The 23,906-nt window shown below is 39.9% G+C and overlaps 3 protein-coding genes across 3 annotated transcripts; all 3 read left to right on the forward strand.

Annotated features, from left to right (window-relative positions):
- Positions 1-246: 246 nt before the first annotated feature.
- LOC147508624 (protein FAR1-RELATED SEQUENCE 5-like) lies at positions 247-1,273 on the forward strand. The gene is made up of 3 exons (XM_086597443.1): positions 247-322; positions 422-606; positions 704-1,273. The coding sequence occupies exons 1-3, from the start codon at positions 247-249 to the stop codon at positions 1,271-1,273; spliced, it is 831 nt and encodes a 276-aa protein (XP_086453569.1).
- An 83-nt stretch (positions 1,274-1,356) lies between these two features.
- On the forward strand, positions 1,357-2,361 carry LOC147508625 (protein FAR1-RELATED SEQUENCE 9-like). Its single transcript, XM_086597444.1, has one exon. It carries the CDS (start codon positions 1,357-1,359, stop codon positions 2,359-2,361), a length of 1,005 nt encoding a protein of 334 aa, XP_086453570.1.
- A 14,429-nt stretch (positions 2,362-16,790) lies between these two features.
- Positions 16,791-19,203, forward strand: LOC147508626 (mitochondrial import inner membrane translocase subunit PAM16 like 2-like). The gene is made up of 5 exons (XM_086601048.1): positions 16,791-16,948; positions 17,028-17,098; positions 17,719-17,806; positions 18,655-18,788; positions 18,907-19,203. The coding sequence occupies exons 2-5, from the start codon at positions 17,096-17,098 to the stop codon at positions 19,027-19,029; spliced, it is 348 nt and encodes a 115-aa protein (XP_086457174.1). The 5' UTR covers positions 16,791-16,948; positions 17,028-17,095; the 3' UTR covers positions 19,030-19,203.
- Positions 19,204-23,906: the final 4,703 nt, after the last annotated feature.

Consider the following 23,906-nt stretch of genomic DNA (forward strand, 5'->3'; position numbering starts at 1 on the left):
ACTTTAACATTCTTTATTTTTTAATATTTTATTTTTGGAGTTGCTTGCAGTCAATTTCTAAAAGAATCTTATCGAGCTTCTATCATGTTCTAACAGCTATATAATCTCAATGAAACAAGGTTGTTAGAGGTTCCAACAACAATGCAAGAATTAGAATAGGTATTTTTTTTCGGTACTGTTGCATTTTCTAATTTTGTATACTTCTTGTTGTGTTTTCTAAAGGTTATTTTAATGCACTTTCTTTAGATGGACGCACCATCTGTTGATTCTATGGTTATAGAGGAATGTGATAATTTTGGTGTGAGTGGGAGTGGGGTTGGTGGTAATTCAACCCCTAATAAGGAGTTCGTTAAAAAGCTTGAGGCACCACGTTTAGGGATGTTATTCAATTCTGTTGAATAAGCACATAACTACTATCAAGATTATGGTCGACAAAATGGTTTTGTTGTGAGGATAAGGTCATCAAATAAAACTCAAACTCGTGCAGATGAAGTAGCAGGTGTTAGATTTGTTTGTTTACAAGAGGGAAAGGCTCAGAAGAGGGTTGAAAATGACGGTGATGAAGGAAGAATTCGTAGTACATCAACAGTGAAGTGTGAATGTCAGGCACAAATGCGAATTTTGCACAAGAAAAAAATTAAAAAAGTGGATTATAAATGTCTTTTCTGATCATCACAATCATAAGTTTGTCACTCCTCTAAAGAGGATGAATATGCTGTCTAACCAACACATGCCCACTACTGCCAAAGATTTAACAGAGATTTTTCAGAGGGAAAACATGAAAATTTCCAAGGTGCCTGACCTCTTTGCTAGAGAATATGTAGGGTTTAGATCAAGAGATTGTTACAATTGTTTGAGAACGATAAGGCTTGATACATTAGAAAAGGGTGATGCTGCTTCTGTCATATCTTATTTTCAGAGAAAACAAAGAGACAACCCTCAATTTTATTATGATGTCCAACTATATCTAACCAAGAGGGTAGTGAATTTTTTTTGGGTTGGTGCAAGATCTCGTATGGCATATGAGCAGTTTGGAGATGTTGTTTTCTTTGATACCACTTATAAGACGAACAAATATAAGATGCCATTTGCTCCATTTATAGGGGTTAATCATCACTACCAATCCATACAGTTTGGATGTGCCCTTCTTCAAGATGAGACAGAGTTTACATTTTTATGGTTGTTTAATACATGGCTTGAGGCAATGGGAGATCATGCTCCAAAGTCCATCATATCATTACTGATCAATATGCTGCCATGTGCTCGGCTGTGAAAACAGTTTTCCCTAGCACACGCCACCGTCTATGCCTTTGGCACATAAAACAGAAATTTCCACAAAAATTACATGTCTATACTATGAATGCGAGCTTCAAGAACCGAATTGAAAGATGCCTTAAGTTCACATATAAGGTTGAAGAGTTTGAGAACAAGTGGAATGATCTAATGCAAGAATTTGGGTTGACAGATAATGAATGGCTAAATGGTTTGTATGCCATTAGAGAATCTTGGGTTCCTGTATACCATCGCATCACATTCTATGCTGGTATGAATACAACTGGATGTAGTGAAGGGATCAACGCATTTTTTAATGAATTTGTCAATAAGGATACAAATCTAAGAGAGTTTGTCACAAGATATGAGCAAACATTGAAGAAGATTGTTAGAAATGAGTGTGACAAAGATTACGTTTCAGAGCACAAGAACTGTATTGTTAATGACTATGATTTTCTATTGAAGCATGTAGCAAGTGTGTTTACGAGGAACATTTTTGACAAATTTCGTGGTGAATTCTCAACGGTGAAAAACATGAAAATATGTCGATTAGTAGGAGATGGTGTTTATGGCAATTATATAGACGAATCAAAATCTGGTGTGCATGAAAAATTTACAGTGAGATGGAATGATATAACACTTGAAGGTTATTATGAATGCAACTATTTCGAGTTTACAGGTATAGTTTGCAAACATATGCTGAGAGTATTTGATCATCTTGATGTGGATAAAATTCCCTCATATTTTATTTTAAAAAGATGGACAAAGGAGGCAAACAATTTTAGAGTGATGGATGGGGAAGTAGTGCAACCTAATGACCAGTGTCTTAACGCTTTCCGAATGAACCATTTATGTAGAAGATCTACGCAAATGTGGAGTGTTGCTTCTGAAGATGAGAGCTTGTACAAAATAGCATTGGATGGACTTGAAAAACTTTTCATAGGTGTTTCAGAAGAGCACGACAAATTATTTAGAACTCCTAATACTATTGATGCTTCAATGGAGGCTCAAAAAAGTCAAGAAGATGCTACTACTTCATGTCAAATTCCAATTCTCGATCCGAATATCTCAATAACGGTGGGGAGATGAAAGGATGGTAAGAGCACCCATGGTAGATGGAAGAATCCTATTGAAATTGCATTGACTAAGAAAAGAAAATGTAGCCAGTGTAAATCGCAAGATCATGACAAGCGAACATGTTCGAAATTGAAAAAAACTTAGGTATTATTTCATCTCTTTTGTCTGTAAAACTTCTTTATAGATCGAGTTGCTTCATCTATTTGTTTATTTTATTTTGGGTGAATAGTATTTATAGAACACTAATGTGTCTTTAATTTCAACAGACACTTTGGACAATAAGTTACATGGATTTATGGTAGTTGAAAACTTTGGCAGGAGCTATATGGCAGTTTGGGATTTTTCAAAGAATTTGGAGTTGAACTATTTTGAAGAATTTGAAGTGCATTTTGCAAGAAGAGGAGGAACTCTAACAGAGGAGAAGAGTTTTTTGAGGACCCTTTTCATTTATTTTGTAGGTTTTGAAACTGTGTATGTCGTATTGTATCAAATGGTTAATTATATTTGTGAATTTGTACTCATGGACAAGTCATTTTAATGTTGAAAACTGGTAGAGTTGGCTCTCTGTCACAATTTCAAGAATTTTTTTAAAATTATATATGTTCTTTGGTCATTTGTTCCAGTTTTCTATGATGCTCATTATTAGGTGTCTTCCTGTGGATACTCCTATTTAAGGTAATGAGTTCATCATGTAAAGATTGTTAAAGGAGTTTATGACTATTTAGTACCACGTACTTTCATAACTCATACTTTCATAACTCATTCCGTCATAACTCATAACTGGTTTCATGAGGATCTTGTATGGACGATATGATAAATTATCACTCTCATAAACCAAAAAAAATGAAGACCCTTGCAGTGGGTTTCAATGCTTTTATAGCATAGCCATTCATCAGTTTGTTATCAGTGGTAATTAACATTGCCTGGTCAAAAACCAAAACCAAAATTCAAATAACCAAAATAAAAAACACGATGAACTCTTATCCAGACAACGATATGCTACATAGTATGTATCATCCTTACTTTGGCAGATCAAAACTTCCAGTAAGAATAGTGAGAACCAAGTGATCATAGGGCTCGACAGGATGCTATGTAGTATGTATCATCCAGACAACAATATGATACATAGTATGTGTAGATGTTGGTTATTTTGGGACTACGACCTGATGATTTGTTGGATAGGAAATGGCTGCACTCTTCTTGGGCTAAGAGTTGCCTACGTATCAAGTTTCTCAGGGTAAACTTGAATCAAGCCTTATATAGTTTATCTTTCTCTATTTATAGATGTGTGCTTGAATCGTTATGGATTGCAGATCCACCTTGTGTGCTATCTTGATGATTCATCATTAATATGTTGTTACAAAGTTAATGTTTCCTTGATTGTGGCATTGATTGAGCTCCAAGATTGTGCTAGTTGATATCTTTCCATGAATGGCTGTAACTGCTGCTGGTGACGACTTGGGTGTTGGTCGTTGGTACGATCTGATGTTGTGGGATGAGCTGAAGTAAGACATCTTGCCATGCGGACACGTGCTTTGTAGTGTATAACGGAGGGTACTTACACAGCCCCCTTTATTTTTTTATTTGTTCTGTGGACAGCTGTTGCGTGGAAAGAGAATGGTTTAAAAAGTAAAGTTGGAAAGCACGTGTCTGACGGCTATTTTGTTTTGAATTTGGGTTTCGGGGAATGTGCGGGAACTGTTGGGCTGGATTCGTGGGCCCGGAATTACTGCGATTTGTGGGCGAATAATGATTTAGGTTTTGGGAACACGAAACGCTTTGATTGTCTCGAGGTGTCTGGGCAGTTGAGTGGTTTTTTTACTTGTAAAAGCTTTTTGTTTGTTTACTTTTCAACCAAAGGAAAAAAAGGAAAAAATCCAGAGCGAAAGAAAAGGAAAGAAAGCAAAGAAAAAGAAAAAAAAACTTCTCATCCCTTGCCATCAGGTTCGTGTTTTTAACTTCAAAAATTTGAGCTTTCCTTCTTTCTTTAATTATGCAATGTCTATGACTAGTGATAGTTTTAGTGGTGAGGTTGAAGTTGGTAAATAGAGAGAGAAAATGGTAAGTGACAAAGAAGTTGAGGATAGGGTTCGTAGTGGTGATGAGGCTTCGTCGTCTTCTTCGTTGGAGATGGTGGATGAGAGGAAGCCTAAGTCGGTGGATTGTTATGCCGCTTTGAGGAAGGAGTTTGGTTGGATGAAATCCGATCTGTCTGTGTACGATTTGGCTTGGGAGAAGAATTTGTATACTAACGACTACATTCCTTGGGGTGGAGGAGTAGTTGTTTGTAATGGGTAGTTGAAGGCTGGGATGAGGCTGCCCTTTTCCCGTCTTACTGTGGAGGTTTTGAACTTTTTGGGGAAAGTCCCCTGTCAACTCGTGGGGAACAGTTGGAGGATTCTCCATGTGTTGGATTTGTTGAATGACAGGGGCTACAACATCTGTTCAAACGATGTGACGGAGCACATTGTTGTGAGGAGGTCGGGTGCTGTGAACTTTAGTTTTCATGTTTATAAAGGGAAGTCTCATGTTATTATGGGGGTGAGTAAGGAGGAATGGGGGTGTAAGTTGTTGTTGGCTGTAGGTAGATATTGCCCGCTTGGTTTGGAGATTGATAAACGTGTTGTACAATCTCGTGGTAGGTCGTTGGTTGTAGGTCGTAATGTGTGTGTTTTAAATTATAATTTGGACGTTCTGATTTATTTAGTTTGTTTTTGCAGAGATTACAATCCGTTTTTGTACGAAGAACGGTGTTATTGAAAGGTTTGCTTGTTTGAGTTTGGAGGATAAGCAGGCTTTGTTGGGGGAGGTTGCATTACTTTAAGAGGCGTGGAGGGAAGAAAATCAACCATAAGAGGTTAGAGCAAAAGGCTAGGGCTCGCAAGGTAGTGGTTGAACTTTTGATTCAAGCTCGTAATCTACCATGGAGAGGGAGAGTCAAAAGAAAGCACCTGTTTTCGAAATGAAAAGGAGTGGAGGTGCTGGTGACAGCCGTTCTGGTGGAGCTAGGATGTCTGGTGTGGTGTGGTCGCTAAACACCATTCTAGCGCGATGAGGGCGGCTGGAGGGGTGACGCCTTCCAGACGTCCTGAGTTAGGTGACGCAAATCATTTGTTATCCCAACGTTCTGAGTTGGGTGATACAAATCGTTTGGCACCCCAACGTTCCGAGCTGGGGGATGGAGGGCGCTCTGCGTCCAACTGCCTCTGGTGATGCAGATCGTTCTGCATCCACCCGCTTCTCCTCTGGAGATGCAGGTGTTGGAAGTGCTGGTGGTGCTGCAGGTGGCAGTGCTGGTGGGGAGGGTGATGCTCCCACTTCATTCGGAAGCCTAATCCGAAAAGGCGTTCTGAAATGGTTGAGTCGGAGGGGGCTAAGAAGTCCCGAACTGAGTCTGAACACCGACCTGGTACTATTGAAGGTTGTTCGTCTTCAGGTCGGGTTCATCTGAAGAGGATGAACCTGATTGATTTGGCTGTTGATGCTAGGGTGGCTGAGGCTCGTGGAAAGAAGAAAGTTGGTGAGGCTGAGCCTATTACTGGGCAAGGCAAGGGGTCAGGAAGTACGGACCCAAGTAAGAAGAGTGATAGTGCTGTCCTTGATAGAATGGTTACGTATGAGGACCCCTACAGTTTGTTGCCAAAGTTTGTTGTGAATGGTGACTGTAGCTTTAAGTCCCTTTTGGTTGGTGGGGTATTGTTGGAGAGTATTGTGCTTGTTGGGGATAGGTGCAAATTGGATAATAAGGGCCTGGAAGTGAACTTGGTGGAGATGGAACGGTCGTTGTGCTATGTGAGTATTCTTCCGTTCTGAGCTTGCTCCTTTTGGGTCTTGTTGATTTTGATCCACTCTAATGTCTATATTTGCTATCTTGTTTGCTAGGTTCTGGCAATGTATAGGAAGCGGAAGGATATGGCGTCTATCTCCGAACGTTACAATAAGGAGCTGGATGTTAGCAATCAAACTTGTAGCAGACTGGTGGCTGAACAACAAGTGGAGAGAACGGAGGTTGTAGGGCTGAAGGATCAAGTGCAACAGTTGGGTGGTAAAGTGGCTCTGTTGCAACCCGCTCTGGATTCTGCAAAGCTGGAGGTTCAGCAATAGGTCGATGAGTGCAAGAGGCTGTGCTCCATTGCTGAACGAGCTGAGACTGCATATAACGACTTGGTGGACACGGTGGAGAGTGGCGACGTTTACGTATTGATGGATGATTATATTGGGGCATTGGATAAATATGATCGCCTTAAGATGTCTGTTGAAAGTGGGGATGCAACAGTGTTTGTTGTAGATGCTGGTGTAGATGCTAGTAGACCATCTGATCTGCCATCTGACCAAGTCGTTGTGCCACGTACCGGTTGCTCCAGCTGTTCCTTATGTTGTTTATGGTTTGGATGTTTCTGAAGTTGTTGTTGATTAGGTTACCGGTTCTGGTGTTGTAGAGGGTGGTGATCTGGACCCTTTGAATGTGGATAATCTTTCTTGTGTGAATTGATTCTAAACGTCTTGCGTTTGTTCTTGGGTTGGGAGTGGGTTGGGAGGTCTTTGAACAATATTTAAACAACTCTTTGTTCGTGATACTGATACAATATTATTTTTGATGGGGATACTGAGGTTGTTTTCCCGGGATAACCTGGGGGCCTCGGTATCTAACCGATTTTGTAATTATAAATATTTAAATTACTTACTTGTTGAAGTCGGCTTGAAGTATGCATGTGATTGCTTTTGTTTTAACTGATTTGTTGTTTGACGACCTGTGCTGCGTAGTACTAGTCCTGATGGACTGCTTGACTTTGCTAGGTCGTCTTTTGTCACAGGTCGTAGATCGGTTGTGTACGACCTGATGCATTTGCGTAGTTGGCACCTAGGCTTCGTCTTGTCCCTAGGTGTACGCCTTGATTCGTTCCTTTTGGGGAAACTTCTGATTGATATAATTAGCCTTTGAGTGGCCATTATATTTGAGTATGTCTTAAACCCTTTGTGAGGTCGTAAGTTAACTTGGGGCCTTTTGGGGGTCCCCTAGATTGAATTTGTCTAATAATTGGCTTTTGAGTGACAATTACAGTTGAACCATACCTAACCCTGGCGTTGGTGTTAAGTTGGTTTAGGGTCCTTTTGGGGACCTTGATTTGAATTGATTGAAAATTAACCACTACGTGGCTATTATTGTTGAGTCGTTCTGAACTCCATCTTTGATATCCAACATGACATTATGATGTCTTAGGTCGGGCTGCGTAGTGTGAAATGCAAGGTGTTTATGTAATGCAAAAATGATAGCTGCACTCACAATGTTGATGAGATTTCATTCATATTGACTTATGTACTTGGAGAAAAACTTATTGATAAAAGCGCTTGAGGAGAGCTGTATTCCAAGGTTGGGGAAGCCTATCACTGAGCTGGGTTTTGATCCAATATGCGCCATTTCCAATGACTTTGTCAACAATGTAGGGGCCCTCCCATGTTGGGTTGAGCTTGGCTGGTGCTAAAGTCTTTTTGAGGACTAGGTCACCAACTTAGAAAGATCTTAGGATGACCTTCTTATTGTAAGAACGCTGGATTGTTTGGTAGTACCGAGCTAGGGATATTGCGGCAGTTTCTCTATGTTCTTCTAGGAGATCAACTTCTTTTGCCAAGATGTTGTCATTGACTCCTGATTCAACAATGTCAGAACGTGTAGTTGTGATTGTGAGTTATGATGGTATCATTGCTTCCGTTCCGAAGCAAAGTATGAAAGGAGACTTATTTGTAATGGATCTAGCTGTTGTTCTGTATGCCCATAGAATGTTTTCGAGTTGCTCTGGCTATTGGTTTTTCTTGCTCTCCAGCTTCTTTTGGAGGTTTTCTTTGATGGCCTTGTTGGTGGCCTCTGCTTGGCCATTGCTTTGTGCATATCTAGGTGTAGAAAATGCTTGAGTGATGCGCCATTTTCGTAGAAAATCCTTGACTTGTGTGACAGCAAATTATGTTCCGTTGTCCATAACTAGGGTGTGGGGTAGACCAAATCTAGTGATGATATTAGTCCATATGAAGTTGATTACGTTGACTTCTTTGACTTGGACTAGTGGGATTGCTTCAACCCACTTAGTGAAGTAATCTGTGGCTGCTAGGACGTATTTGAGCCATGATTTCTTTTGCGGGATGAACAGTTCCATGATGTCTAGCCCCCACATGTGGAACAGCCATGGGCTGGCTATGTTGATCAATTCCCTTGCTGGACTTAGGTGATTGTGGCCAAAAGTTTGACATTGGAGGCATTTAAGAACATACCTTTTTGCCTCGATATGCATGCCTGGCCAATAATACCCTTGGGCAATTGCTTTGTGTGCCAGTGATCTTGCTCCTGCGTGGTTTCCACATTCACATTTGTGGATTTCGTCTAAAATGAGTTGTCCCTCCCTTGGAGTTATGCACCTTAGGAGGGGTCCTCCTATTGATTTGCGGAACAGTCTTCCTTTGATCACTGTGTATCTTGGGGCTCGGAATTATATTGCATGAGCATGCTTTGTTTATGATGGGATCTCATCATGTAAGATAAACTTGAGGAATGGGCCTATTCAAGATTGATTGATCTCTTCTTCTGATGAGGGCTGGAAATCTATGAGGCTGTTGATATTTTCTTTCTGGTAAGCAGGTCGTTCCAGAATGTCAATGTAGACTGTGGTCGGACATGCCTCTTGTGTTTTGGAGGCTAGGAAAGCCAAGCTGTCTGCATGTCTGTTGTCCTCTCGAGGAATATGGTCTAAGGAAAATGTTTTGAACGAGCTGATTATGTCATAAACGACTTGAGCATACTTCGCCAAGTTTGCTCCATTCGTGACATATTCTTTGGTGATCTACTTGACGATTAGCTGGGAATCACTGTAAGCTTTAAGCTTTGAGACTTGTAGTTGTTGTGCCATTCTGAGGCCTGTGATCAATGCTTCATATTCTGCTTCATTGTTGGACGTTGCGAAATCGATTTTAATTGATTTCTGTAGCTGGGCTCCCTCTGGTGAAGTTAATATGGCCCCCAGTCCACTACCAATGTTATTGCATGCGCCATCTACGTGGAGGTGCCATGTGTCTGGGGTGGCTTGTTGATGGAGTGAAGTGATTGGCTCGAGCCCAGTTGATGTCTACGATGGGGAAATCTACCAAGAAATCAATAATGACCTGGCCTTTGCGAGACGTTCTAGGAACGAACTCGATGTGATGTTCTCCGAGTTCTTCAGCCCATTTGGCCATGCGGGCTGTTTTGTTGTTAGAACTCAATGCATGTTTAATAGGTACGTCAGTGATGACCTTAATGCTGTGAGATTGGAAGTAAGGTCGGAACTTCCGAGCTGAGTAAAGTAAAGAAAGCATTGCTTTCTCCATCGGAGAGTAGTACTTTTCTGCATCTGCTAACGTCTTGCTTGTGAAGTAGACCGACTTTTCGACTCCATCATGCTCGTGAAAGAGATCTGAGCTGATTCGAAGTCAGTAGTTGCAAGGCTAGTGTTTTTCCTTCTTCTGGTTTGAACAGAACGTGTGGAGTTGATAAATAGGCTTTCAGGTCGGTGAAGGCTTTATGGCACTCGTCTGTCCAAGTGAATGTTGCTCCCTTTTTGAGTATTTGCAGGAATGGTCTACATTTGTCAGATGCTCTTGAGATGAACCTGTTGAGGGATGAAACCATGCCAGATAACTTGTTGATTTGTTGCTTTGTGGTTAGTTCTGGCATTTCAAAGAGAGCTCGAATCTATTCTGGGTTTGCTTCAATGCGTCTTTATGAGATGAGGTAACCTAAAAATTTCCCTGAGGCTACTCCAAATACACATTTGGCTGGGTTGAGCTTCATCTTGTTTTGGCAAAGTCGTTCAAAGGCCTCTTGTAGGTGGGAGATGTGATCACCTGCCTTTTCGCTTTTGACCACCATGTCGTCTATGTAGACCTCCATAGTGTCTCCTAGCAAGTCTTTGAATATTTTGGTTACAAGTCTTTGGTAGGTCGCTCCTGCATTCTTCAAACCGAAAGGTAGGACGTTATAGCAGAATGTACCTTGCTCGGTTATGAAGGACATTTTTTCCTGATCTTCTTCTGCAAGTGGTATTTGGTTGTACCTACTGTATGCGTACATGAATAACAAAAGCTCATGCCCGCAAGTTTGGTCTACCATACCAGTATGTCGATTCTTGGTAGGGGGAAGCTGTCTTTCGGGCAGTGCTTGTTGATGTTAGTGAAATCTATGCAGAGTCGTACCTGACCATTCTTCTTTGGAACGGCTACTATGTTGGCAAGCCAGGTCGGGTACTCGACTTCTCTGATGAATCCAACATTTTTGAGCTTTTCTATCTCTTCGTTGATGGCTTTTTGAAACTTGAGTGCCAGCTTCCTAGGTTGTTGTTTGATAGGCTTGATGGTTGGATCTACATTTAACTTGTGGCAGGTGACCTGAGGGTCGATTCCTGGCATATCGATATACGACCAAGCAAAAACATCGTTATTGAGAGATAGAAATTTGACAAGCTGCTCTTTGAGCTTGGGGTCTAAGTCAGCCCCTACATAAACAAATTTTGGGTTATCAATTGTGCCTAAATTGACTTTTTCTTCTGGTTCTATCTGAGCTTGTTTTCCTGTGAGCTTTTCTGATGTTGTTGCTGGAGGGCTGGATGTTTGAGGATCATGCCTTTTTGGGACGCCCTTGGCTTCGACGACCTGAGGCTTGGGTGAGGTCGTAGTGCTGACCTAATTGCATCGGTGAGCTTCTAGTTGGTTGCTTCTGAGCTCTATGATGCCTCTGGGACCGAGATATCGTAGGACCTGGTGTAGGGTTGATGGAATTGGTTGGATTTTGTGAATCCAACGGCGTCCTAGAATGGCAGTGTAGGACGACCTGACATCGATCACACTGAAGTGTGTTAAAGTTTTGACCATGTCCTATTTTTTGCCAGTGGAGACTGGTAGGATTACGTCTCCGATGACATCTGTATGATCTCCATTGAACCCATAGAGCGGTGCATTGGACTCTATTATCACCGAGTCCGGCAGGTGCATGTCCTTGTATGTTTGATAGAACAGTATGTCGCATGAGCTCCCTGGATCGATGAGGACTCTTTTGACTGTCCAACCGTTGATTTTGACATGTACTACCAAGGCATCCTTATGAGGTAGGCACACCTTGTCTAGATCCTCTTCTGTGAATAAAATTGTTGTTGTCCTCTTAGGGTTGGTGGGGTTAATCATCTCGGCTTTGTGTGAGAGGTGGTAGATTTTTTGGATTGCTCCCACTCTTCTCAAGCTTCTCCGACTGAGAGGTTTCGCTGTTTGAGGTGTCTCAGAATCATATTGATTACTTTGTCCTCATCTTGGTCGGAGGAGAGTCTTTGCTCTCCTCGCCATGCCTTGATCGACACGGAGACTTAGATCGCCGAAGTTGATCTCGCTCCCCGCTTCGCTTTACGTTGTTGGCGTGTCGCTCATTGTTTCGCGGCCCCGCTTCGTGGGCGCTTGGCATCCAACTTGTGCCTCGACGCTTTTCGGCAAGAACTCTTTTAATTTGTCTTCCTCCACTAGGTCTTGGAGGTAGTGCTTGAGAGGCTCCAAAGAATCATTGGTGTCGTGGTGGTGGAGTTTGTGGAAATGGCGATGGACGCCTCGGTATGGCTATCACCTTGCTTGATGTTTGGTTTGAAGTATAGTGTTGTATATATTTTTCTTCAGGATTTGACTTGGCGTCCTGGAGAAGTTGGAGAATTCCCTCTTTGTGTATGAGGGTTTGCTGGCGTTGGATCTCTTGTTGTTGTTGTTGTTTGAATATTGCTTGCTTTCCTTAGGGTCTGGCTCGTTGCTAACTGCGAGGACCTTTTTGCCTTTGCGCTTGGCCATCCACTCTTCGTACTTGATGTATTTGTCGACTCTGTGATACAGGTCGGCTGAGGTGTCTGGCTTGTTGCGCATGAGGGACCCTGCTAGGTCGGAGTCGTCCAAAAGGGCGTTTGTGAACGCAGAAATTACAAAACCATCGCTGAGTCCTGACTCCAGCAAGAGGAGGTCTTTCTTAAAACATCCTAGGAAGGCTCGGATCGTTTCGCCATGAGCTTGCTTAAGCTGAAACAAGGAGTCCAGGTCGGCGTGCTTCTTTCTGTTGTGGATGAACTCTGCTACGAACGTCTCAGTAAGGTTGTTGAAGTTGTTGATCGAATATGGAGGGAGTATGTAAAACCAGTCTATTGCTCCGTCCTTTAAACTAGCTGGAAAAAGTTTGCACTTCAGGTAGTCGTAGTCAGGATGGCTGTAGAGTGCTAGGATTTGGCTGAAGCGAAGCCACGCGGCTTGCCCGGCAGAGGTACCGCCGCATAACGGAAGTTTGGTTGGATGAACTCTGAAGGAGGTTGTTTGTCTCGGATATCTTGGATGAATGGTGATGCTTTGTACGTCTCTAGCATCTTCTGAGCGATTTGGATCGCGCTGGCTCTTTCACTTGACTTCTCTAGTTTTTGCGCGAAGTCTTCTAAACGCTAATTGGTGGTGTTGGTTAGGGCTGCAACAGTGTTGTGCTCCCCGACTTTTGTGGTGCCATTGTTGGCGTTGGAGTTGGCCTGCTCTCGCATTGTCTGGTTTTCTTGTTGCAAAGTGATGAAGGCTTCTTAGAGTGTCTTCATCTGGTCTGCCAATGCTTGTAGGTTGGGCTCCATTGTGGTTTTTCCGACCCGACCGTGGGGCTTGAGAAAAGTGGTACGTTTTTTTATTAAGGAAATGAACCCGCCAGACGGCAATGTAATGTAGATGTTAGTTATTTTGGGACTACGACCTGATGATTTGTTGGATAGGAAATGGTTGCACTCTTCTTGGGCTAAGAGTTGCCTACGTATCAAGTTTCTCGGGGTAAACTTGAATCAAGCCTTACGTAGTTCATCTCTCTCTATTTATAGATGTGTGCTTGATCCGTTATGGATTGCAGATCCACCTTGTGTGCTATCTTGATGATTCGTCATTAATGTGTTGTTACAAAGTTAATGTTTCCTTGATTGTGGCGTTGATTGAGCTCCAAGATTGTGCTAGTTGATATCTTTCCATGAATGGCTGTAACTGTTGTTGGTGACGACCTGGGTGCTGGGTCGTTGGTACGATCTGATGTTGTGGGACGAGCTGAAGTAAGACGTCCTGCCATGCGGACATGTGCTCTGTAGTGTAGAACGGAGGGTACTTACAGTATGTATCATCCTTACTTTGGCAGACCAAAACTTCCAGTAAGAATGGTGAGAACCAAGTGATAACGGGGCTCAATAGGATGCTATATCGTATGTATCATCCAGACAACTGTATGCTACATAGTATGTATCATCCTTACTTTGGCAGACCAAAACTTCAAGTCAGAATGATGATAACCAAGTGATAATAGGGCTCAATAGGATGTTATACAGTATGTATCATCCAGACAATGGTATGCTACATAGTATGTATCATCCTTACTTTGGCAGACCAAAACTTTCAGTAAAAATGGTGAGAACCAAGTGATAATAGAGCTCAATAGGATGCTATATAGTATGTATCATCCAGAAAATGGTATGCTACATAGTATGTATCATCCTTACTTTGGCAGACCAAAACTTCTAGTAAGAATGGTGAGGACTAAGTGATAGTGGGGGATCAACAGAGTTTTAACTTGCAGAGAGTTTTTTGGTGCGTACATCCAAAACCAAAACTCGACTCTGGTGGGTAAGCATAATTTAATTTTTCCTCATTCTTACTACCATTTCCATCAATAGCACCTCCATAGCAATGACCATTTTCCAACTAGATGGAGTTATAAAATTATAGGATGATTTTTGCATACGCCATTTTCACTTAGCATTCAGAACTTCACTCTCTAGCATTCAGCTGTACTAATATTTGTTGTTGGAAACCTGACAGAATCCTTGGCATTAACTTTGATTTCGACTTTAACAAGCTAAAAATGTGACCTACTAACCTCATTAAACTATCTGCTTATCCAAACAATTAAGTACTCAAATCCTGTGCTACTATGTCTTTCCACCAAAACTATGCCTTTCGTGGAGCTTATTATCCAAATTTACTACATTATCACACTTCAAATTCCACTCCTCCAAAACAAATCTACATGATAACATTGAGATTCCATGAAGATACTTCAGTATTTCCGCAAAAAATAAGCTCTTAATTTGATGGAGATTGGCCGGGGTAATGGAGAAGATAGAGAATGAAGAGCGATGGAGAAGAGACCTCAGAAAAGAAAACAAAGGAAAAAAACACGTAAGTTTATTTATGTTGTTCCTACATGACATCATTTTAAAAGAGTAAATAAACGTGATAGACAACTTTAATTAGATCCGTTAGATTCAGAAGATCTAGTGGCTAGCAAATTAAGTCAAAATTGAGTTAAAAATTCCTAAGTCCCTAGAACCGCCCCTATAAAAAAAACGGGGTGTTATATTATGCGTGGTGATGTTCCTCGTTGCAATTACACCGTGAATGGTCGTCAATACAAAATGGGTTACTATTTAGCCGATGAGATTTATCCTAAATGGGCTACACTTGTACAAACAATCTCTCACCCAACAACTCAAATAAATAGATTCTTTGCTGAGATCCAAGAAGCGTGTCGCAAATATGTGGAGCGTGCATTTGATGTCTTACAAGCTAGATGGGGGATAATCAAGAGGTCAGCTTGAATGTGCTTGGAGTAGGGATGACATTAATCGGATAATGAAAACGTGTATAATTTTACATAATATGATTGTCAATGATGAACAAGAGATTGATATCAAAGATTGGCAAATTGACATGAATTGGGAGCCACCAGTCGCATTGCATGTTATCGGGAATCGAAATGAGGAAATTGCAAGAAGACTCAACACACTTTGTCATATTCAGAGCAGAGAAACTAATGTTCAACTAAGAGCTGACCTCATCTCAACTAAGAGCTGACCTCATCAATCACCCTTGGCAATTTCGTGCGGATCAAAGAATGTAGTATAAGTATTTCTATATTTGTAGTTTGAGTATTATTTATGTTTGTTCTATAGTTTGAGTATTATCTATGTTTGACTTTATGTTGTTTCAAGACAATTCAAATTAAAATTGAAATTACAATATTGGAAATGAACTAACAACAACAATGGAAATGAAATAACTAAAACAACATTGAAATTAATCTAAGTAGTAAAAGCACCACCACCACTAGAAGCACCACTTGGAGTTCCAAATGTTTCACTCTCTCTCCTTTGGCGAATTATCTCCATTTTCATCGTCTTGAAGAATTCGGCAACTTCCGGCTCAAGAGTAGAAGTATCTTGTGCTAATATTTATTGTCTTCTTTCCACTTCTTGAGTTCCATCATCTTCACCCTATCGGCGGTGGCATTCGTCATTTGTGCCAAATATTTCTCCATCATCTTGTAATTCTTTCCTCCTTTCTTCATCCTTTCTTTTTCACCCCTTGTTCCCGGTGGTCGTTTTTTCTTGGTTCCATTTCCACTTCCACTTGCATTTTCATTTCCACTTCCACTTGCATTTTCACTTCCACTTCCACCTCCACCTCCACCTCCACCTCCACCTCCACCTCCACTTCCATCCCCAACTTGTGTAGGAAATGGATCAATTGGAACGCCACCAAGAGTTGCTGACGGCATTGTGGGTGTTAAAGGCACGACTTCGTCATCTACATCGAGAATGACGTTGGTTTTTTGTCTCGATGTAGTTGTGGACCGGCTCTCCAGTTCTTCATTCCATTTTGGGCTATCCTTGAGGATGACCTAACAATATTCAAATTGAAAGTGTGTGTTATGAGCCAATATATATGTTGTTTTTGCCTCGGCCAACCGATCTTGGATCGTTGTGCCACTTCTTGCGGTCCTCTCCGAAGAGGAGATAATTCCCGCCCATCGGTTGCAAGCTTTTTGGATGTGTCCAAATTGAGTGGACACCGAATCCTTGATTCTCTTGTTGTTTTTGTCAACTCTCTCTCGAAATTTCTCTAATATTCTATCCTAATAGTGTGTGACTCGTTTCCCCGCACCAACAATTAGATCTTCATTAACATATATCCATGTTTTGCAAAGAGCCTCGTCTTCTTGAATTGAAAATTTTGCGGACCTTGTAGATTTCTTTCCTTTTGATGTGGTTGCATGTTCATTTGGATCCATTGTTGTACTTGGAGTAGTGATTGTTGTAGTTGGAGTAGATAGAAATTGTATGAAAATTGGGAGCAAATTGTGAGATAGTTGTGTCAAGTAATTGCCATAAATTTGCAATTTCAGAAAAACTAGCCGTTGGGATGTCTGGACTAAACAGACGGCAGAGTTTATGTCGTCTGTTGCAATTTAACGTATAGACGGCAAAAACTCTGCCATCCGTATCCTGAATTTAACAGCTGCTAAAAATCCCCATTGGACTAGTTTTTCGAATTTGGGCTGCCAAATTTGGCTGGGCTTTTAGCAGCCCATTATAGCTGCTCCCCATTGTACTTGCTCTAAGCAACACGAAACTAGAGAAATTGTAAAGAAAGGCCTGTAATTAATTAATCCTGAGTCCTCACTAAAACAATAATTCCCCAAGAAACAACAACCAGACCCCTCTTCGTTTTCCTCCCGCCGTCTATTTGTTTCCATATCACGCAACAGGTACCATACTACATACTCTCTCGTTCGCTTACACGTAGTCATGTTTTAATAAAAAACGAAACTTTAATCTTGTTTGTAGATAAAGAAAGATATATTGTTGAAGAACTAGATCGCCCCGGGACGTAATTTATTGCTTGCTCGAGAATCATGGTTTGTCTCTACTAGCTTTTTATTATCGTTTTATTTCTTCAACTTTCATACTATGTAGGCGCTGATTATGGTCCGTCATTGTATACTTTTCCACAAGAGGGTAAAAATACAATAAGTGGTGTGAGTGATGCAATCGGTATTGTTTAAAAACCATTAACTGAGGTTACGGATTGCTCTACATGGCACTTACATCAAAAACCTGATCCAAGAGGCTAGATAATAACTCTCTGGCAGAGGGGCTCAAAATCCATTAGATTCTTCACACAAAGGACATAACGGATAGATATATATCCCCTAGCAATTAGCATGTCATAAATAGTCACCAAAAATAGAATTTGATCATTGCATGGGAAGACCAAATGCTTTTGTGGGCGTAGGGGCTCTTGTATATTGGATGCTTTAAGCGCAGTTGTCTGTCGAGTTGAGCAGTTTATGGGATCTCCTTTACTTGTTTCATGTGATGTTGTATCAGCTCTTTGGTAATTATTGAGTAGTTTATGTTCACAACTTAGCATTATTTTCTGTAACTAAATACTCTATTATGTAGTAAGTACAATATTTTACACACTTGGCCTCTAATTCTATATGCTATGACTAACTGGAGTTACTTCTTTGAACAGGCAGCGAGGGTTCTTGTGCAAGTGCTTGTTATGGGCTCTGGGATTGTGGGAAGGGCTATATTTAAAGCCTACCAGCAGGCACTTACAAGTTAGTTCCATTGTTAGCTTTTATGTTTTCTGTCATTAGCCTTACACCTATCAACATAACATACACTAAACTAGCTTACTATGGAATAGAATTTTCACTTTCCTTTGAAGCTGGGGAAGAAAGCTTTTCTGAAGATTCTGTTTTCTCATTATTGCTTCTTGATGGATAATTGAAGTTAAATCTAAATAAACCTTTATTGTCAATGTTGGATATTTGCCACATATACACCCGGCTTATCATTAAGGGATGCTACGTATTTTGGGAAGCCTAGATCTAGGTATGTACCTCCTACACCTCTAGTGTCATGCTGCTATCACCTTTCACCCTCCCCTTGCAACCAACAGAACCACCACCACTTCCTTTCGTAAAAAAAATCAGAAACTTACAAATCCAGAATAGTTTCATAGCAGGTTTAGTCGGTGCACACCATGTCAGCACCAACTGCCGTAGTTAAAAGTGTTAACCTATTCTGTTGCATCAAGCCATAACTTTTTTAATTGGTCAGTAGTAGGTGGCACCGACCTAATATGATTTGAAAATTTTTCGTCTTTATTTTTCAATGAGAAGATGGATGAGGAGAACGAAGAGGTGGAGGATGAGGAAGAGAAGAAGGGAAGATGAAATAACGATGTCAGCGGAGGTGATGGCAAAGACAAAGGGTGCCCCAAAGATGATCTAATGGATATTTCCCATATAGCCGATATAGGTGTCATTTTATTTTTTGTTAGGTAACCTGCCTTTCAAGATATGTTGGGTGTGTATATGCTGAGCCTTGAGTTTTTTATTGCAAGTGCTGATTGCTTTGCGTTGATGGAGTTACTTATTAGTTATTTTATGACTCATTGCAGATGCCTCAAAATCTGGTGTTGCTCAAGAAACAATACAGAATACTGTTCGAAGGGGTATCAGGCCTATGACGGAGCAAGAAGCTAGAGAGATTCTTGGCGTCACAGAAGGTTCATCATGGCAGGAAATCATGCAGGTTTGTGTACTGTTTATATTATTTATATTACCAAATTTCCTTCAGTGAGTAGTTGAAATTGTTGTTGCTGGTTTGGAATGTGGTGATTGAATTTCTTCATTACATTCTGTTTATGCAGAAATATAATACCTTGTTTGAACGGAATGCCAGCGGAAGCTTTTACCTTCAGTCTAAGATTCAGAAGGCAAAGGAGTATTTAGAAGCAGTGAATGTAGCAAAAGGTCAAGGGAGCACTGTTTGAACAATTCTCTCTATTACTTCAAACGTCTTCTGAAGTTTTGTAAGACCAGTAATTTAGTATGTATATGTTCATTTAAAGTTTTCTTCGAATAGTCACATGCATCTAATAATGCCAAGAAATTTTTAATATCTCAATGCGTCCTTTAAGTCTTGAAAGTATACCTAATTACATTTAGATGGGAGTCTCCTTTTTTATTTATTATTATTTATTTATTTGTTTTTGGCTAGGTAAGCTGTGATTGCACTAAAATTAAAATTAAAAATATATTTACAAGGTGCAGAAAATAAGAGGTACAAAAATGAAAGCAAAAATGTTTGTGTTAAAAATTGATTACATTTAGATTGGAGTCTGCTTCATGGTTTTCACTAGTTTGATTTGTAATCAAGATACAGGGGACTAGGTCAATCAGGGTTTCTGTGTATTTTGACATCCCTACCCTTTTAGATGAAATGGTGGTTGATTGTAATAGATATGGCTATCTCCGGTGGGTGAGCAAGAGAGAACCAGAAGGCTTGTGGGCTGATGATGGATGAAATCATTTGCACTGGCTGAAACTACATTTGTGAATTTTCAACCCTTTGCATCTGCTATTCCATGTTGTTATTATGAATGTAGTGCCTATCCTCTACTGTTCCTCTCTGCTTCAGTGTTCTTTAGTGGGTTGGATGATGTTAACCAGTTCCTCTGTTCAGGTGTGAGCCTTAGCACTTCTCTACCAAATCTGACCCATTGCAAGTTGTTCGAGTTTGGTGCTATCTATTGTATCCTCACAAGTAAACTTCAGAGTTGATGAGTAGGTTCCCAGTGAAATTCCAGGAAATATAGACTTAGTCGTTGGTTAAACCATGGCCCAAAATATCGCCGAGATATCCGATATCTCTCCGATATATCTTGGTAAATTGGTACACCGATATCGATATTTCCGACATATATCCACCGAATATTGAATCCTTTTTTTTCGAGATATATCGGAATTTCCGATATGAAAGTTTATATTGCCGATATAATCGATATTTTTGAGATAATCGATATATATCAGTTGACTTTTTGGCCAATTGTTAATAACTTAATATTGAAATTTCCGAAAGATCCGATATATCCGAGATATATCGGTGAGATATCCGATATTTTAGAAACTTTGGACTGGTCACCAAAAAAACCGAGATATCCGATATAAGGATATATCTCGGTTTTTGGGTACACCGATATATTAACCGATATCGAAATTTTGGGCCTTGGGTTAAACAATTGGTAGCTAATGGGATTGTTTCACAAACAGAGGTTCTGTCAATTATCTCAGAGTATGCTTTTAAGTTTGGTGGTTAGGCTAGCGACTTCTAAGCTCTTTAACCCATGCTCAATGCAATTATCCTTACTATTGTGAGAAACCAGGAAGAGATTATCTAACCTCTGACCGAAAGCTATAGCTAGGGCTGTCAATGGATCGGTTTGGGTCGGGTTTTGGAAAATCCGAACCCAAACTGATAAGAAAATTGGGAACCCGAAACCGAACCGAACCGATAATATTATAGTTAATCCGAAACCGAACCGAACCGATAAGATATATTGCAAACCGAATTTGAACCGACCGAACCAAAAACTATAAAATCAATTAAATTTTAAATTAAATTTATTAATTTTAACCACACAATTGATAAATACATACAAAATTAATCATAAATATTACTAAAATGCTATATTATCGGTTTGGGTTCATATCGGTTCGGTAGAAGGCAAACCCAAAACCAAACCAATATCTTATCGGTTCGGTTCGATTCAATTTTAGGTCGGTAAAGGGCAAACTAAATTATCAAAATCCAAACCATTTTTTATCGGTTTGGTTTGGATCGGTTATCGAGTTATCGAAACCCATTGACAGCCCTAGCTCTAGCTGCCAAGTTTATCTAAAGAAATGTTCCTCATTGTAGGTTCAAGGGATAAAGTGTACCCTGTGGTGGCTTCCCTGCTATCTCCATCAATGGATGAGGTCTTACTTTGTTTTTCTTCTTTCGCTTCTTCACCTGATCTTCCTGAACAACATCGTCTGGGACTCTGGGTAAGGGACATCCTACCTCTCAAGCACGTGACACGGACACACACACAGTCCACATACAACGACTCCGCCAACTCAACTCAACTCCAAACATACGAACGCTTGCCCACTCGTCAAGATTAATTTAGAATGACTTGTCACTCGACTTTATCTCGTGACGTCATCACCTGCCACTCTCATCATTACTATTATTAGCATCATCTGCCTTTACCTACTGCAGCACTCAAATTATTATCATCATCACATCCTTAACCACATTCTTTCTATACTAGCTCAAACACTATAATACCTGGAACCACCACACACATACAGCTTGTGAGGACGTGTCGCTCATCATAGCAGCACACCTGTCCATACCACCACGTATCATACCAGTTGCACACTCCCAATACCTCTTAAAGCCAACTTCAGAACTACGTTTGTTTGATTCTAGTCTTACCCCAAGGTGCTGGATACGTATGCATTTTCTTACTTATGAAAAACAACCATTACCACCCACCAAAACACTCTCTTTTTTTCACTAAAACTAGATTAGAACTAAGTCATAAACATTTGGTGTAATGTCATGTTAATCTCTTATAATAAAAATAGACATTTATAGTCTGCAAGTGATTAGCTTAGGTAATGGCTACTTCACTTGTCATGTTAATCTCTTAGAGCAAGTCCAATGAAGAGATGATAAATTGGGATGTTAAAAGGTGCCACATAGGCCTTTTAGCTTGCCCAGTCAAATTTGGCACCCCAAAATAAAAAAAACCAATCCAATCGCGTTTTTTGTTTTGAAGTGCTAAATGATACGGACGACATAGTTTTTGTCGTCCGTCCATTATTTTGTAACTTAAGTTGAATTTTTTTTGGACGGACGGCACAGTTTCTGCTGTCCGTCGAAATTTAACACACGGATGACAGAAATTATGCCGTCCGTCTCCCGAACTTATTATAGCAGCTGCTAGCGAAGGTCTTAACTTTGGCTGACTTTTTTACTCCTTTCAAATTTAAAACCCTTTTAGCAGCCCCATTAAAATGATATTTTTGTGGTTGGGGTGCTATATTTGCCTTTAGCAGCCCATATAGCCCCCTATTGACTTGCTCTTAGGATAAAAATAGACATTTACAGTCTGCAAGTGATTAGCTTAGGTAATGGCTACTTCACCTTTTCTACAGTCTGCAAGTGATTAGCTTATGTAATGGCTACTTCACCTTTTAGAAGGTGCACTTAGGGGTGTGCCTCTTTTTTCCGAAAACCCAAATTTTTCGAATTCCGATCTGATATTTTTTTGAATTTGGCAATGATATTTGTATTATGATATCCGAAATTCCGATATCCGATTTTTCTGAAAAATAATTTGATCGGAATTGGATGTATTTTCAAAATCCGATCCGATCCGATTTCCGATTAATTTTCGAATTTTTAATATATAGCAGTCTATTTTATATAAGAGGGCATCTAGGGTGCATCAGGATGTATGGGTGCGCAGGAATGAGGGCCCTTGAATCAGTACTTCTTTGTTGCAAGACACCTTCACTTTTGCCTGATGAGTGGCCCTCATTCCTGCGCACCCATACACCCTGCACACACTAGCTTTTCGGTTTATATAATTACTAAATTAAAACTGCAGATAATTTACAAACCAAACAAAAACCCTAGAGAAATAGAACATTATCTCTCTCACAATTTCAAATAATCAATATTGTCATTCTAGTACATATCTCAATTTCTCTCAGCTTTCTATTTATTATTATTTTTTTTTGCTAAAAGTAATTGTATTAATAAAATAAAAGGTTAAAAAGTACAAAAAATGGATAGGATTGATAGTATCCACTATCTCACAGCTGTTAAGCTCAGTTTACAAATCTATAGTACGTGGCGTTCATATCCTCAATTCTATGCAAGAATGTCTTTCTATTTACTGGATTAATGCATTAACATGAAGAAAAAACTTGTTGAATAAACGTGTTAAAAGGTCTAACTTGTTTACTGAATTAATACATTTCAAAATGATTGCTAAATGAATGTATTAACTGGATAAAAAATGGTTATTCTAAAAGAGAATCTAATTATATAATTCAAATTTCCGATTTATTTCTATATTTTGTGGATTTCGAAATTTTTGAAAATTTTCCGATTTTCTAAACTTTTTAAATTCAAAAAAAAAAAAAAAATTGACATCCGAACAATAATTTGATCGAATTTAGAAAGAATATTGTCATCTGAAAAAAATGGAAATTTTTCTGAATCTGGTCCGATCTGAAGTCACCCCTAGGTGCACTACATTTAAATGTTATATCTCCTTTCAAAATTACCACCGAAATCAATATTTTTTCAAATATAATTTTTATTTTTATTTTTTCGATAATCATTTCAAATATAATAGAATCTTGATTGTTGTCACCAAATTAATTATATGATACGAAAGTGGAATAATGTCAAGTAGGGGTGGGGGTATGGGTGGAGTTAGGCTCTACCTAAACATTTAAAGCATTTCCATTATTAAAAGCGGGGCGACCCCTAAAGTCCCCATAGGACGGGTCATAAGTCTAAATTTCAAGCCCCTCGACCCTACCCTAAGCCCTCTTTATCAGCTTTAGGGCGGGTCCGACCGCCTATATATATTTTCTTCTTTTTTATCGCATCGGTTTAAAACTCATTTATATTACAAAAAAATTTCAAAGATTTGCAAACTCAAAGTCCCACCACTCTGAAATTTGAATAACAACCAATCTAGTAATAATTCTTGATAAGTCCAACAATTTAAAATGTATATCCACAATCTAATAAACTGAAGTACATAGAGACTCATATTTATATTTCAAAATTACAATT

This window comes from Coptis chinensis, chromosome 3 (assembly GCF_015680905.1).
Source record: "Coptis chinensis isolate HL-2020 chromosome 3, ASM1568090v1, whole genome shotgun sequence".
In the NCBI taxonomy this organism is placed as follows: Eukaryota; Viridiplantae; Streptophyta; class Magnoliopsida; order Ranunculales; family Ranunculaceae; genus Coptis; species Coptis chinensis.